Source organism: Mobula hypostoma, chromosome 6 (genome assembly GCF_963921235.1).
Source record: "Mobula hypostoma chromosome 6, sMobHyp1.1, whole genome shotgun sequence".
In the NCBI taxonomy this organism is placed as follows: Eukaryota; Metazoa; Chordata; class Chondrichthyes; order Myliobatiformes; family Myliobatidae; genus Mobula; species Mobula hypostoma.
In genome coordinates, this window is record NC_086102.1 from 100,291,379 (window position 1) to 100,308,751 (window position 17,373).

General features: G+C 41.8%; 1 protein-coding gene across 1 annotated transcript in view; it reads left to right on the plus strand.

Moving 5' to 3' along the window:
- The window catches only part of pdia5 (protein disulfide isomerase family A, member 5), a 215,339-nt gene that overhangs the window by 24,815 nt on the left and 173,151 nt on the right, over positions 1–17,373 (plus strand). Inside the window, exons 2-4 of the mRNA XM_063049955.1 lie at positions 1,002–1,128; positions 4,145–4,232; positions 16,670–16,753. Coding sequence (XP_062906025.1) covers positions 1,002–1,128; positions 4,145–4,232; positions 16,670–16,753 — 299 coding nt within the window. The remainder of the gene's footprint in view (positions 1–1,001; positions 1,129–4,144; positions 4,233–16,669; positions 16,754–17,373) is intronic.

The following is a 17,373-nucleotide window of genomic DNA, read 5'->3' on the forward strand; positions in this document are numbered from 1 at the left end:
TAGTTTTTAAGGACAGCTTACTCTAGGCAGATTTGCAATTGTGCCATATTCTTTCCATTTCTTGATGATTGACTTGCCTGTAATCCAAGGGATATTCAGTGACTTGGAAATTTTCTTGCATACATCTCCTGACTCCCGGACCCACCTCTTCTCAAGCCAATTCTACGCCCTCTCTCGCTGACTCTCTCCAACGATCTCTCTCTTTCTCTCACTAACTCTCTCCTCTCTCTCTATCTGTCCCCCACCGCCCCTGCCGGCTCTCTCCCCCCCCCCACCTCGCCGGCTCTACCAACCCCATCCCCTACCCACACCTGCCAACTACCGTCAGCTGCTGACTACCCCCTTCCCCCCTCCCCCCAGAGCCAGCTCCCCTGCACCCCCTCCCCCCCGGGGCCGACTACCCCCCTCCCCCCGGGGCCAACTACCCTGTTCCCCCCTCCCCCCTCATGCTGACTTCCCCCCCCCCGCTCGGGCCGACTCCCCCCATCGTTCCCCCCCCCCTCGGGTCGACTCCCCCCATCGTCTCCCATCTCGGGCCAACTTCCGCCTTCCCCCCCTCGGGCAGACTACCCACCCCCAACCCTCGGGCAGACCCCGGAACACACCTCTTCTCAAGCCAATTCTACCCCCTCTCTCGCTGACTCTCTCCAACGATCTCTCTCTTTCTCTCTCTCACTCACTCTTTCCTCTCTCTCTATGTTTCCCCCACCGCCCTTGCCGGCTCTCTCCCCCCACCCCACCTCGCCAGCTCTACCACCACCCTCCCCTACATACACCTGCCAGCTCTCCTTCCCCACATGCAACTCTCCCTCTTCCTCCTGCGCGCAAACGCTCTCTCTCTCTTCCCCCATGCAAACACTCTGTAGCTCACTGTCATGGGCTCTCTTGTGCTCCCTCTTATCCGCCCTCTAATCCTCTCTCGTTATTACTCTCATTCACTTACTCAGTCTGTAGACCTTTCTGTTCTAGATGGTTGATCTTTCTTCTTACCTCTTTCTTAGGTGCTGTTGTTTACATGTCTCTTGGCAGCCAAGGTATCTCCACTGGTTGAGAAGATTGATGACCAAAAAGAGCTAAAAAAGCTTACCCGAACAAGAAACAATGTATTGATCCTGTACTCCAAATCAGGTGAGAAAATTGTATATTCACTCTAGTTCAGCACATGCACTTTGAAAGTCCTACTTTCGAGTCATGTTCAAGGGTCATGTACCAATATAATTTTTTTATGTCCTTGTGCTGTTTTGCCTGCATGCTGTCCTGCACGACATCTTTTGAGAACATTCACCTCAAATTACCTGCCATGTTTCTGTTCAGTGATAGCGCTCAGCCTTGGCCCTCCACTTTCGAACACCTGGTATCCTCTAAATTGTCATATGGGCTGGTCATCTTGTACTGGACAGTGTTCAACTATTTTCCTATTAGATATAAAGAAGATCTAAAGCTTTATTTCAGTCCCCACCACACACTGTTTCCAAGCCACCAATTCCATCCCTCTTCCTGACATCAAGTGTATTTTTTCACCCAATGTTGAAATTCAGACCTCATCAAAATATGCCTGCCTCTATCCCTCTATCCTGGTTTGGAGAAAGGCCAGTTGTAAATGTGCCTTTTTTATGTGAAGATTTCATGCCCTTGAAATGAAATCCTCCTCCAATTCCTTTGAATTCCTTTTCCTCTTCCAATGAAATCCTCCTCCAATTCCTTTAAATTAGTTGGGTTTTGTGAAGAAATTACTTCTCTTATAGCTTGTTGGAGCAACATACATTCCAGTCTGCAAGCCTATCTTTGAAGAATTGTAAGAGTGAGTTGAAGCTATCAGGTTGTTAAAAAAAATATCAGATTCACTGAAACCATTTAGGAAGGAAATGCATGACCCCTATACTGTGTATATATAACTCTTCTAGTGCCATTGGCCTAGTCCATTCCATAGCTCTACAAAGAAAAATTGCACCAGTTCAGTGCAACTTTGGGTGAACAATTGTGCCAGTGATTCTCCACTCCCTGATAATGTATTTTAAAACATTCATGGAGTCATACAGCATGAAAATAAACCCTCCAGCCCAACTCATTTATGTTGACCAGGATGCCCATCTAAGCTAGTCTCCTGACCCAATCTCTGTAAACTTTTTCTACTGGGAAAATCAGAGTTTTCTACTGGGAAAATAGATTTTCCCTGTGACTGCCTGGGTTTCCTCTGGATGCTTTGGTTTCCTCCCACATTCCAAAGACATAACGGGTTAAGGATAGTACTGTAAGATGTGGATGTGCTATGTTGGTACCAGAAGCATGGCAACACTTGCAGGCTGCCCCCAACACATTCTTTAACACATTCTTGATGCAAATGATGCATATATTTCACTGGATGGTTCAACGTACATCTGACAAATAAAGCTAATATTTTTCTTTATGAACTAATATTTTAATATCATTAGCATTCTGATTATAATGAGGTGTGGCATGAGTCACTTTATATTCTTGGAACCTATGCAGGTGTTGAAAGATAAAACTGTTAAACTGTCACTAACTTAAAAATATTAAGTAGAACATTGTTTTCTATAAGCATCAATCCAGTATTTTTAAATTAGATTGGTACTGTTACCCAGATGTGCTGTTGGGTTGGCAAAGTAGCGATATAGAAGGATAATAGGGGCAAATTTGTCCTTTAGCCCCTCAGACAAGTGTCTGTTCTCTTAGTGAGACCAGATACAAACGGCTTTTAAGAAAGTTTTTGCAATTAGATTCAGATATACTTATTCATTAGCTGTACATCAATACATACAGTGAAATGCGTCATTTACATTAACAATCATCACAACCTAAGGATGTGCAGAGGGCAGCCCACAAATGTTGCCACACATTCTGGCACCAACATAGCATTCCACCATCTTTACAGAACAACAAAAGCAACAACAAGAAATACAGCAACTAAACAACAGCAAAAACAAGCCCTTGCCTCCCTCTCACCCTCTCACTCAGATACACAGACAGACCTCTAACCCCGTGACAGGCCATTATACCCTTTCGTTAGCATTATTTTTTTAGATTTAACGCCTGTCTGTCCATTCCTGAAGTTTGTTTAGAATTGAGACCTGCTCTAAATTGGGGAGCACCTCCACACCACCCCCCACAAGTGGATAAGTGGGACTTCCTGGTGGCCAAACATTTTAATTCTGATCCCATTCCCATTCAAACGTGTCAGTCCAGGGCCCTCTCTTGCGCCCATCCTCAGGGTGGAGGAGTAACACCTTTTATTCTGTCTGGTTAGCCTCCAACCTAATGGCATGAATCCTGATTTTTCCTTCTGGTAAACCATTCTTTGCAACCATCACCCCCCCCCCCACTTTCCTGTATTCCCCGTTTTGACCTTTTTGCTCTCCTCTCCTAGCTATTACTTTATTACTCCCCTACTCCCCCCCCCCCCGGTCCCCTCCTCCTTCCTCCTTCCTTCTCTCCTATGGTCCATTCTCCTCTCCTATCAGACTCTTTCTTCTCCAGCCTTGACCTTTCCCACCCATCTGGCTTTACCTATCACTTTCTAGCTCACCTCGTTCCTCTCCCCGCCACCTTTTTATTCTGGCGTTGTCCCTCTTCCTTCTCATTCCTGAAGAAGGGTCTCGGCCTAAAACGTCCTTTCCATAGATACTGCCTGACCTGCTGAGTTCCTCCAGCAATTTGTGTATGTTGCTGCAAAATGTTGAGGTAGTGTTCATGAATTCGTGGACTATTCAGAAATCTGATAGCAGAGGGGAAGTAACTATTCCTAAAACGTTGAGTGTGTGTCTTCAGGCTCCCATACCTCCTCTCTGATAGCAATAATGAGAAGACGGCATTCCTGGATGCTGAGGATGCCAACTTTTTGAGGCATCACCTTTGGAAGATGTCCTCGATGGTAGGGAGTCTAGTGCCCATGATGGAACTGGGAGAGTCTACAACTCTTCGGCAGCTTTTTCTGATCCTGTGCATTGGTGCCTCCATGCAATCAATCAGAATTCTCTTTTTCCTTGTCAGACCCAATATTGTACTCAGCCATTTTTACATGGGAACATTGGAGTTGCTTTGATTATCTGTTGATTGAGCAGCACTGCCCAGTGGTGATAAGGAATTGCCCAGTAACACCCATGTTTACTTTCTCATTGCATGATAGCTGCTACTGCTGAACGACCACTTAAGCTGCTGTCTGACGTGGCAGAAGCAGTGAAAGGGCAGGGCACCATTGCCTGGGTAGATTGTGGGTAAGTAATTGTTTAACATTCAATAAGAAATTGATAGTCACTCTGCAAATATATTTGATTTAACCCGTTTCTCTCTGTGTCATCGTAAAAGATCTTTGCCACATATTCCAAAGCGTTCTCCATTCTCAGTACCACTAGAGTCATAAATTCCTAGCATCCTCCCTCCTATCGTCTACTTATGCCAACATTGACAACCCTTTGGACAAGATTTGTTTCTTAACATTATTTATTGATTTATCTTCCAAATGGCTTTGTCTTAGATTTTGGATTACAGCAATTTTATTTTTGTAACCTGTATAAAATTAAAGGATACTGGAAGTAATCATTCATTAATATTCAGAGCTGATGAGTTTTCACACACAAAGTGCTGGAGAAATTCAGCAGTTTGTGAAGCATCTATAGAGAGAAATAACCGTCGATGATTAAGGATGAGACCCTTCAGGGAATAGATTTAAAGTTTTCAGGATAGGCATACCTTATAAAGATTCCTCAGTGGAACAGAAAATCATAAACTCCAAAGCAATTCATACAAAATACTGAAAAAGTGCATATAAATGTTTGAAATGTTGACGGTTTTATTCTTTTCCCTAGATGCTGCCTGACCTGCTGAGTTCCTCCAGCATTTTGTGTGTTTTGCTATGGATCTTTCAGCAAAAATCTCTTGTGTTTATGATGTATGTTCCAGTGAGCTATTCATTTTTAATTTCTGGTTCCTTTCAACTCATCTCCATTCCCAAATTGCGATAGTAGAATGGCATTGATCAGACCACACTTGGAGTATAGTGAGCAGTTTCAGGCCCCTTACCTAAGAAAGGATGTGCTGGCATTGGAGGGGGTTTTGAAGAGGTTTACAAAAATGATCCAAGGAATGAAAGGGTTAACTTGTGAGGAACTTGTGATGACTTTGGGTCTATATTCGCTGGAGTTTGGTAGAATGAGGGGGAATCGCTTTGAAACCTATTGAGTATTAAAAGGCTTAGATAGTGGACGCAGAGAGGATGTTTCCTATAGTGGGAAAGTCTAGGACCACAGGGTACAGCCTCAAAATAAAAGGACGTCCCTCTAGAACAGAGATGAAGGGGAATTTCTGTAGCCACAGATTGTTGTATCTGTGGACTTCATTGCCACTGACTGCCATGGGGGCCAAGTCTTTGGGTTTATTTAAAGTGGTGGATAGGTAATTAGTAAGGGTGTCAAAGGTTACGGGGAGAAGGAAGGAGAATGGGGTTGAGAGGCATAATAGATCAGCCTTGATGAAATGGCAGAGGAGACTCGATGGATTGAATGGCTTAATTTTACTCCTGTAGTCTTACAGAAGGATAGAATTTGAACACTTAAGCCTCTGCTGACTCCTGCAATGTTATTAGTCCAATTTCTCTGTTGTTTCTTGTGACCCTGTAGTTTTCTTTTCCTTACAACTGCTTCAAGCCCTCTGAAAGCCACAAATGAATGAGCCTATGTTGCCTCATACAGCTAAGCCTGTTAGATATTAGCAATTTGTTGCACAAAGATTTATTTCCACATGCCACCTTTGTTTCTTTTGCCAATCACCTTAACATTAACTGTGCTTCTCAATCTTTCCCCAATTTCCTTCTATCTCTCAAAGTCATGGTAAAGTAATTTTATTATCAAAGTACATGTAGGTCACCATATACCACCTTGAGGTTCATTTTCTTGCAGGTATTTACAGGAAAATAGAGACAGAATTTATGAAAACTGCACGTAAAGACTGAGAAACAGCCAATGTGCAAAAGAAGACAAATTGTGAAATTAAAAGAAATAAGTAAAACTGAGTTCATTTATATTATTTATTTATATAAATAATGAGTTGTAGAGTCTTTGAAATTTAGTCTATAGTTTGTAGAATCAATTCAGAATTCAGGTGAATGAAATTATCCATGCTGGTTCAGGAGTCTGATGACGGTCGGTTACTAACTATTCCTAAACCTGATAGTGTGGAACCTAAGGCTCCTGTAGCTCCTGCCTGATAGTAGTAACAAGAAGTCTCTCCCCCCCCCACCACCCATTCCCCAATTGTTTTCCAATCTTCTCTACACTGCCCATAATCCTAGTCCTTCCTTTTCTGCCCCACACCCTGTTATAGAGGTTTGTCAACCCTAAAACCAACCTATTGAAATTGTTTCTCCATTAACTCAAAGTTGAGAAATCAATAAATGTTCTCCAGAGAAGGTTCGGTGTGCATGTTTGTGAAGCATTAAATATATAAGTACAGGTATCCCCCGCTTTTCGAACGTTCACTTTACGAAACCTCACTGTTACGAAAGACCTACGTTAGTTTCCTGTCTTCGCTAACAGAAGGTGTTTTCATTGTTACGAAGAAAGGCAGCACGCGGGAAAAAAAGGTGTGCGATAAAAAATCAGCGCACAATAAAAATGTCAGCGCGCACCCCGAGCAGCCGCTCTCCCCCAGATTCGGAACGGCATTCCAGCCGACATTGCGTAAACACGTGCCTGTGAGCAGCCGTTTGCAAGGTGAATTCTAAGGTAGCGGAAAAGCCTGAAAGAGCTCGTAAGGGTGTTACATTTAGCGTAAAACTAGACATAATTAAGCATTTCGATCGTCGTGAATGAAGTAAGGACAAAGTGAGTTTGGCTTGTGGAAGCTGACGAACATGATGTTGAAGAGGTTTGGGCATCCCATGACCAAGAACTGATAGATGAAGAGCTGATGCAATTGGAAGAGGAAAGGATAATAATTGAAACCGAATGAGTAATGATAAAGTAGGACTTTAATTTTGAAAGGGTACGTCGGTTTAAGGCATATTTGTGGGATGGTTTGAGTGCTTACAAAGAACTGTATGATAGAAAATGCACGAGGCTAGGCAGTCAAGCAAGCCTTCCACATCAGCCACAGCAGACGACGAGCCTCGACCTTTGACATCGAGGAGGGCAGTCATAGGAGAAGATGAGCTGCCTGCCCTAATGGAAACAGACGACACCCCAGTGTCCCACCACCCCAACCTCCAGGCCGCGGACAGATACCGATTCTCGGAGAATGAAGCGGTAGCCGGGAGGCATCCAGCACGTCTTTAAGAAAAAAGCCGAAATAAACATGCTAATTAATTAGGTGCCGCCCGGCACATAATTGTCGGCCCAGATCAGAGACAATTGTTGATTGCGTCACCTCTGATCTGGGCCGACATTTACGTGCCGGCCAGCACCTAATTAATTAGCTTGTTTATTTAGGCTTTTTTCTTAAAGATGTGCTGTATGCCTCCCGGCTACTGCTGTACCCCTGCATGCTTCGCGGATCGGTATCGGTCGCTGCCCGGAGGATGGGGGCCACTGCACCACCCAGCCTGCAACGACTCAGCCTAACACACCATCATCAGTGTGCTTGCTGTCTTCCCAATTCCCATAAGTGATACTACATTGTACATACATTATTTCTACTTTATATGGGCTGTGTATTTTTATGTGTTATTTGGTATGATTTGGCAGCTTTGTAGCTTAAAGGTTACAGGAGAGAGTGTTTTTGCCAACAGCGCTTGTGTGAGATTTTCTGCCGAGAGCGCTTGCTTGAGATTTTCGGTACAGAGAACAGTGCCGGCAATGATTGTGGAAAAGTATTTCTACTTTATATAGGCAGTGTATTTATCATATCATTCCTGCTTTTACTGTATGTTACTGTTATGTTACGTTTTAGCTGTTATTTGGCATGATTTGGTAGGTTATTTTTGGGTCTGCGAATGCTCACAAAATTTTCCCATATAAATAAATGGTAATTACTTCTTCGCTTTACAACATTCCAGCTTACGAACCGTTTCATAGGAACGCTCTACCTTCAGATGGCGGGGGAAACCTGTATACAGAAACCAGAATTAGGAAAATAGCATAATGACACTTATCACTAGCAAGTTGAAGAACGCAGTAAAGAACTCTTGCTGCAATTGTACAATGCTTTGTTACAGTCCTGTGTGTAGGTTTGATACTCATGGACAAGGAGGAATAAGCTTGACTTCAACTAGATTAGAGCCTTTGCAAAAAGTTAGTTTTCCTCAATCTATTCTTGGGATGATGATGAAGTCCTTTGAAGGGAGTAGAGATAGATTGGCACCTTAGTTGAGTTTATAAGAATGAGACCTGTCAGATTCTTGGAAGAATTCTCAAGCTAGGTGATAAGAGGCTGCTGCCTCTTATTGTGGAGTAGAACAGATATAATTAGCTTTATATAAAATAAGATTATCTTTATTTGTCACGTACATTGAAATATTCAGTGAAATGTGCGTTTTCGTCAGTGACCATCATGGTACAGATATGTGCTGGGGGCAGCCCACAAGTGTCACCATGCTTCCGGCCAACATAGCATGCCCAGAACTCACTAACCCCAATGTTTTTGGAATGTGCAATGTGGGAGGAAATGCATGGGGTCACAGGGAGAACATACAAGTTTTTTTACAGAGAGCAGCAGAATTGAACCCAGGTTGTTGGCACTTTAATAGTGTTACGCTAACTGCTACTCTACCATGCCACAATTTTAGGATTCCTATGAATAAGATGAGGAAAATTTTCTTAATGAAAAGACTTTAAGCCTTTGGAGGTTTCTATCTTAGAAAGGTGTGGATGCTCGATCTCTGAGTTCATTCTGTACAGGAATGTTAAGGAATTAAGCAGAAGAGTGGATGTATTGTTCAGCTGAAATCAGTGAATTGCAGAGCAGATCTTAAGCAGCTTCATTACCTGCTCTTACTTTATTTCTACTATTCTTAAGGGCAGTAATAAACAGGAATTTTCATGATCACGATTAAACGTCTTTTTTTCATAATCTCACTGATTTTAACTTCTCCACCTGATATATTGCTATTCCAATATGTCTCTGGGTGATTATACTAGGAGTTTGGATTGCTATTAACATACCACTGTGCTACCATTCCTAAATAATTGCCCAGTCTTTTTCAGCCTTGATTCTACAGAGGTTTACTAAATCCTTTGTCCTTTGAGTTCTAAATGAATACTGTACAATAAACTTAAATTATTTAATGTTGGAGATTTTGGTAAACTTCTGCTACAAGGAATCAGAAAGAAAAGGGTATGAAAGTAAATAAGTGGAAATTATTACTGCTGGCAGGTTTGATAAGTACCCAAAGGACACAGATTTAAAATAATTGGCTGAAATAAAAAAAAACAGGAGATGAGAATATTCAGCCAGTTACAATCTGGAATCCCAGTATACAAGGGTGGTGGACACAGGTTCAGTAATAACTATCAAAAGGAAATGCATAAATACTTGGGGAGGAAAATATGCTAGTTTAAGGGGAAATAGGGAGGTAATTGGACTGGACTAATTGGATAGCCCTTTCAAAGCTAAACCCAGCAATGTCCTGAATGACCTCCTGTGCTGGGCATTTCACAGCTGGAATCCTAAAACCCTAGAAACAAAGTACTCAAAACGACATATCATTCAGCATCTGAAGAGTCTTTTTAGTTTCAGGAATAGATTCTTTTGCATGATTTGGAAGGTAGCCCAGATAGACAGCTTTAAAAGGGAGCAAAACAAAGGGAAATCAAACAAAATGTAAAATATGCATGTGCACAAATGGTATGACCTGAAAAGTACTTAGGAGGTAAATGATGGAAAGGAATTATGGGCACGTAGAAGAGCAAGCTGATGCCGCGAAAGCTAAAAGCAATTTCTAAGCGTACTTAGAATATAGAACATTACTGCACAATATAAGCCCTTCGGTTCATGATGTTCTGCCAGTCCTTTAATCTTCTTCAGGATCAATCTAACTTTTCCCACCTTCATAACCCTCCATTTTTCTATCATCCGTTTGCCTATCTAAGAGTTTCTTAACTGCCACTAATGTATCTGCCTCTACCACCACCCCTGTCAGGGTGTTCCACACACCCACCACCTCTGACATCCAGCCTATACTTCCCACCAATCACCTTAAAATTATGCCTCCTTGTTTTAGCCACTTCCACCCTGTGAAAAAGTCTCTGGCTATCCACTCAATGTATGGCTCTTATCTTTTTGTACACCTCTGTCAAATCACACCTCATCTTCCTTTGCTCCAAAGAGAAAAGCCCTGGCTCACTCAACCTATTTTCATAAGCCAAGCCCTCTAGTCCAGACAGCATCTGGTAAATCTCCTCTGCACCCTCTCTAAAGCTTCTGCATCCAGAATTGGACACAATATTCTAAGAACACACATCAAAGTTGCTGGTGAACGCAGCAGGCCAGGCAGCATCTCTAGGAAGAGGTATAGTCAACGTTTCAGGCCGACCCTAACTAGTTCTTCCTTCAGTTAGTCCCAACAAAGGGTCTCGGCCTGAAACGTCAACTGTACCTCTTCCTAGAGATGCTGCCTGGCCTGCTGCGTTCACCAGCAACTTTGATGTGTGTTGCTTGAATTTCCAGCATCTGCAGAATTCCTCGTGTTTACAATATTCTAAGTGTGGTCTAACCAACATTACATAGAGCTGTAAAAGATAAACTTTTTATATCTCTCTCGGAATATCCCAGGGTTCTTTAGATTATGAAGACACGCAGTCCTCTTTTTATTGTCATTTAGTAATGCATGCATTACAATCAATGAACTACTTCAGAAGTGAATTTTTTGTTGCAATATAGGAAATACAGCAGCCAGTTTGTGCAGAAAAATTGGCAAAAGCTGCCATGTGTCAGTGATGGGATATTTTATTTTTGTGATGCTGGTTAAGGAAACTGCCTTGCTCTTGTACATCCACTTGAGGGAGCAGATTGAGTCTCACTCAAATCTCCTGCCCAAAATAAGGCACCTTTAATATTGCAGCACTGGCAAGGGTCCTGGGGTGTTGTCTGTCATGGAGTCCCTGGTTTGTGCTTTCAGTCGTTAATCAGTAACCTACGCTGTAAAAGTACAGGTCGGCACTGGGTGAGGCAGTGGCACGAAAGCTCCTGATAGTTTGATAGTCAGCCAACAGTAACTGCCCAAGATCATTGCTAAATAATGGAAACCTCAATGAGATATCAGCAGCAGTGGGGGGAAAATTCACAGCAGAAATTCAAATGCATTTTTGTGGTTCCATCGTTGTGTTTTTAGATTGTACAGAGGATAATTTCTTCTCTTCATACAGCACAGGAGGGAGTAGCAATTAATTTGTCATGCAAATTGGTTCTTTTGTTTAGCAGTCATCTTTATGCTAAAATCATAAATATTTTGACCAAGTAATGCTTAAACTGAAAGAATAAATATTAGTAGCATGGTTGATTATGGACATAGGCCAGTATATGATCAGGAATGGATGGTGGACATTTTATTCCATGATCTCCTGGGCTGTGTACAGTAAAGTAATTTGATGTTCCTTTGTTGCCCTTGTAACTAAAGTCAGCATTCATCAGGAATGGAATTCCATGTTTATGTGATTTGTATCTCATTGGGTGGCATAGGACCTGATATAGAAATTGGGCCCTGGAAATTTCTAGTTTGTGAGCAACTGCTCATCCTAATTTTCTGTCATTCTTTCTATCCCTTAATAGCACTGTTTCTTAATTAAGTATAGTTTTCCTGTTCAAAACATCATTTGGCTGTACTTAAGTTTCAAGGGCAGTTTCTGCAATTTATAAAACAATGAGACAACCTTGTTCAGATTTTTTTCTGAGGAAAAGGCCATTCATTACTGCCCTCTGAATTCCACAGGGCCCCAACGGTTTATTCCATTGTTTGTGATGAACAATTCTATCAGGAGTTATAAGCTCCCGATGCAAGTTTACAAAATTATGAGAATATATTTTTCTAGGGTAGAAATGTTAGGTACTAGAAGGCATGCCTTTAAGACAAGAGGGAGAAAGTTTAAAGGAGATGTGTGCGGCAAGTTTTTTACACTGAGAGTGGTAGGTGCTTGGAATGGGCTGCCAAAGGGGGTGTTAGAAATAGATTCAATAGTGGCATTTAAGAGGCTGTTAGACAAATGAATATGCAGGGATTGAAGGGATAGGGTGGCATGGCAGTGTAGCAGTTAGCATAATGTTATTACAGTGCCAGCGACCCGAATTCAAGTCCCACTGCTACTTGTAAAGAGTTTGTACATTCTCTCCATTATTGTGTGTGTTTCCTGTGGGTGCTGTGGTAGAGTCCAGAGATGTATGGCTTACGGTTAGTAAGAAACTCTTGTAGGATCAGCACATTCTCAGGTTGTGTTGGTCGTTGACATAAACGATGTATTTCACTGTATGTTTCCATGTTTTGGTGTACATGTGGCACATAAAGCTTATCTTTATGGATCATTTACAGGCAGAAGAGATTTAGTTTAATTTGGCATAGTGTGCGGTGTAGACATCATGGTCCAAGGGGCCTGCTCCTGTGCTGTGTTCTATGTCCACAAAAACATCCTCTTTTAGCCAAACCTAGAGGTTAAACAAGATGGTATTCTTTTTCTCTAGAACTGTGTAGATTGAGCAGGGCCATAATTATGCTATTGGAGAATCAAGAGATATGGGTCATTGCAAGAAAATGCCACTGAGGTGAAAGGTCCGCCAAAATGTTATTGACAGGCCTCAAGGTCTACAGCTTCTATTACTCAAGTTCTTGTGTCTTGGGTTACAGAAGAGTATTGTTTCAGCATGTGTAGTGTTACGTAACCAGCAACAATGAATATTAAAACAACCAAACATTTATTAAACACTAAGAGCTTCCTAAGAGCTTCTCTTTCTTCAAATTCCCTTTTTTTAAGGGCTTCTCATTCTTCAAATTCCCTTTTTTTTATTAGCTTCTCTTTCGGCCATTTCCACTTTAAATGTTTCAAACTTTAACTATTCAAGATGCAACTGCATTTCCAGATTACTCAGTGGAAACTTACCTAACACCTCCTGATCAAACAATTCCAAATTAATATAATGTTCAGCAATTTTTCTTTGTATGAAAGCCTTGGTGGAATTTCTCGTAATCCCTTTAATATCCAAACTCTTAGCCATCTCCAATACGGCAGGTTTTCTTGCAGTCTCTGAAAATCCTGAGTCAGGCGTCTTTAAAAACCCATCAACATCCATTGTTGCCGAATACAACACACACACCAATCAAACCAAACAAAAATCAGGTATTCCCTTTTACCAAATCAAAATGGCAATTACCAGCACTTAAACTCAAAATCGGAACATATCCCACGAGCCCCCACAAAATTATGTTACGTAACCGGCAACAATGAATATTAATCGAGACGGGTTATATAAAAACAACCAAACATTTATTAAACACGTATAAACAATAAGGAAAAAAAACCAAAAGAAAGCTTTAACCGGAGGTTAACAGGTACGCAGTTGTTCACCAATTCGCCACTCAGCTCTGGTTCTTAAAGCGTTAAATGCTGAAAACAGTTCTTAAAGTGATACAGTCAGATATAATTCTTAAAGTGATAACTTCGAAAGTCCAACAGTTTTACACATTCAATTGGGAGAGACTTCTCTGGAGGAAGATTTCTTCACCGACGCACCTTTACTGCCGGTTCTGTCCACAGGATTCCCAATGCTGAAATTAAACAGTTTAAATCGACTGACCTTAAATTCCTTTTAGAGAGAGCACCTTTTTGCATGAACTCATTGCCCTTTTACAAGAGTTATCTCGATGCAGGTTCTCTCAGTCGAAGACTCAATAAGGTCGATCCTTTATTAAACTGCCAAACGATGCCGACTTCTCTCGATCCTTCACTTCGATGAATTCTTCACTGTCCCTTCAAAACTGTCGGAATTGAGTAAATTGACACTTCCAGCCACAAATTCCCAGTCCAAATACAATATCTTGTAAGAGAATGCACCTTCCGCTTTAAAAATGAAACTGCGTCACAAAAGCATACACACAACAGAAACGGAGGCACAACACATTCCACCTGGAAATCTACAAACTCGAAAACTAACTGCGTCACCTGAGTCGACCTTTATATAGTCACGGGGCACATGTCATCACGTGACCTCACATTGGCGGGAAAATCACGTCAGGTGATCTCCAAAAGACCATTACATCATTCTCACAAAAAAACAGATCTCCTTGAGCATGTAACAGTAGAAGGAATAATTTCATCAGAAAAGACCGTAACTGACCTTACTAATAAAAGATGATCAATAAGTTTAGTAGAGAATTCAAGAGAAACTTTTCCCTGAGTATGGATAGGATGTGGAATTCACTGTCTGTTTGAAAGAGTAGTTAAGCATAATAGCAGAAGTGCATATGAGGGATAATGATGGATATTTGGAGGAGAGGAGGATCATGAGGAGTGTATTACTGTTAGGATGAATAGCTTGATCCTGTGCTCTGAACACTTGGCAACAATTTTAAGTATTTGTAATTTGTGAAATCAGAGTGTTGCTCCTCAGAAATGGAAATGGAAAGAAACCACCTGTAGTACTGGTGTTGGTTTATTATAGTCACATGTACCAAGATACACTGAAAAGTTTGTCTTGCATGCTGTTGATACAGTTCAAATCATTGTACAGTGCACTGAGATAGAATAAGGTAAAACAATAACATTGCAGAATAAAGTGAAAAACTGCCCTGTAGGTAAACAGTGGTGCAAAATCATTGCGAGGTAGATTGTGAGGCCCGGAGTCCATCTTATCGTGCAAGTGGTCTGTTCAAGAGTCTGATAATTGCAGGATAGAAGCTGTCCTTGAGCCTGATGGTGCAGGTTTTCGGGGGTTTGATGAGAAAATGTGCGGGGTGAGTAATGTACGATTGAAATTTGTTTCTCAATTGAATGAGCTGGCAAGTAACTTTATCTCTATTGTTTCTCAGAGATTGAAAGGCTCACATGTCGGTGCTTTGCAGATCCTGTATTTTCTTTTAACCAGAAAAATGTTGATTGTTTTGCTTTCATGATGATCAAGTGCTTGCCAAGATAACTTGGGAACACCACTTGCTGGTGACCTGGAATGGATTAAGCCCTGACATCAGTTTAATCTGTGGTAATGTATAAGGATCCTGACAAACAATTTTTGGAAATCCTAAAGGATGGAGGAATTGCAGTTGTTGCATGTTTATTTTCTAAACAGGGGAGCAAATTCAGAAGTAAGAGGTGGAAAAGGACTTTAGAGTTCTCGTGCAGGATTCCTTAAAGCTTAACTTGCAGGTTGAGTTGGTGGTAAGGAAAACAAATGCAATGTTAGTATTCATTTCAAGAGGACTAGAATACGAAAGCAAGGATGTAACACCGAGGTTTTATAAGACATTAGTCAGACTATATTTGGAGCATTGTGAGCAGTTTTGGGTCCCTTTTCTAACAAAAGGATGTGCTTGCATTGGAAAGTGTCTAGAGGAGGTTCACAAAAATGATTACAGGGATGAAAGGATTAACATATGAGGAGTGTTTGATGGCTCAGGGCCTGTACTCACTGATGTTCAGAAGAATGGAGAGGTGGATCTTACTGAAACCTATCAAATATCAAATAGGGGAGGGGAGGAGAAGATGGCGGTGCGATGCAGTGCGTGCGACCGCTCTGAAATGATATCGTATTTGTGAAGTAGGATGCCGTGCACAATCCTGATTTGATGGAGACAGACGTGAGAAGCACGGAGGAACATCTGGAGAAACTTCTGAACTGCCTGCTTCGCTGCTGCTGCTACTGTGCGATCGAGAATCTCCGGAGGGGAAGGCCCCAAATCCTCGGCTTTGCCTATTGCCGGGGCCAGGGTTGAAGCACTCGGCAGAGATGGTGCTTGGTGTCAGAGGCTCGAAGTTTTTGGACAGACTCAAGAGTCGGCTGTGGTCGGGTGCTTCCAGGATGCTGAATTGGCAAGTTTGCGGCGCTGGAAGCTCATGGCAGGAAGAGAGTTTCTCTTCCTTCTACCGTCTGCGTGTGATGATGGGACTTTCGAGAGACTTTGAGACTTTTTTTTTTACCGTGCCCATGATCTGTTCTTCATCAAATTACGGTATTGCTTTGCACTGTTGTAACTATATGTTATAATTATGTGGTTTTTGTCAGTTTTTTTAGTCTTGGTTTGTCTTGTGTTTCTGTGAAATATTTCTGGAGGAGCATTGTATCATTTCTTAATGCATGCATTACTAAATGACAATAAAAGAGGACAGCATGTCTTCATAATCTAATATTGAAAGGCCTAGATAGTGTGGATGTGGAGAGGATGTTTTCAGTGTTGGTGGAGTCTAGAAAGAGCCTCAGAATAGACTGAGGTCCCTATAGAACAGAGATGTGGAGGAATTCCTTCAGCCGCAGGGTGGTAAATCTGTAGAATTCATTGCCCTGGATGGCTGTGGAGGGCGTCCGTGGTATATTTAAAGTGGAGGTTGATAGGTTCTTGATTAGTAAGGACATTAAATGTTATGGGGAGACGGCAGAAGAATGGGGTTGAGAGGGATAATAAATCAGCCATGACGGGGGAGACTTGGTATGCCTAAAGGCCTAATTCTGCTCATATATGGTCATATGCAGAGCCTAAAGAATAATTCTCATTTGTAGTCATCTCACACTTGCTGTCTTCTTACAGGAACAATGAAAGCAGAAAGTTATGCAAGAAAGTGAAGGTGGATCCAGCTTCAAAGAAAAACGGTGTTGAATTGTTGCATTACAAGTAAGCAGAGTGATATCTATTAAAGACTGGGGTCTCAGATTTTTTTTTAACAGCTTGGTTACTATTGCACACAGTTTTCTTTGCAGGCCTCAGATCATGTTCAGAACGAGAGCAGCAGATAGACTGCTGCAGGGGCTTTGCAGGTGCCCTTCTGAAGCTGGCTGTTGCTTCTAATTCTCCCACTGCCTTCCCTGCATGTGACTTCCCTTGCATCAGCATGGCTCATTGAGAGTGTAATCTGTTGTGCTGCTTTCTCTTTGCATTATGAAGGTGCCAGCATGGATGCTGTTTTTGAGTAGTAGCAGCCTGAGGGGAAGGGAAAGATCACACACTTCTGTGTGCATCCATGGTTCCTAATTGCTTTACAGCCAATGTATCTTGTAATTCAGTCACAGTTCAAATGTAGGAATCATAGCAGCCAATTTGTTTATAGATGCCACAACAAAATTACCCAGTTTGAAGTTAGCCAAGGGATAAATGTTGGCAAGGAGATCGAGATACTAGTACTTAAATGGTCATGATTGGCAATACTAGATCTTTATTTCAAATTAACTCCAAATTTAATTTAATTTAAATTCCCCCCAAGGTGAGACCAGAATGGTCTTGTAAAGGTGACCTTA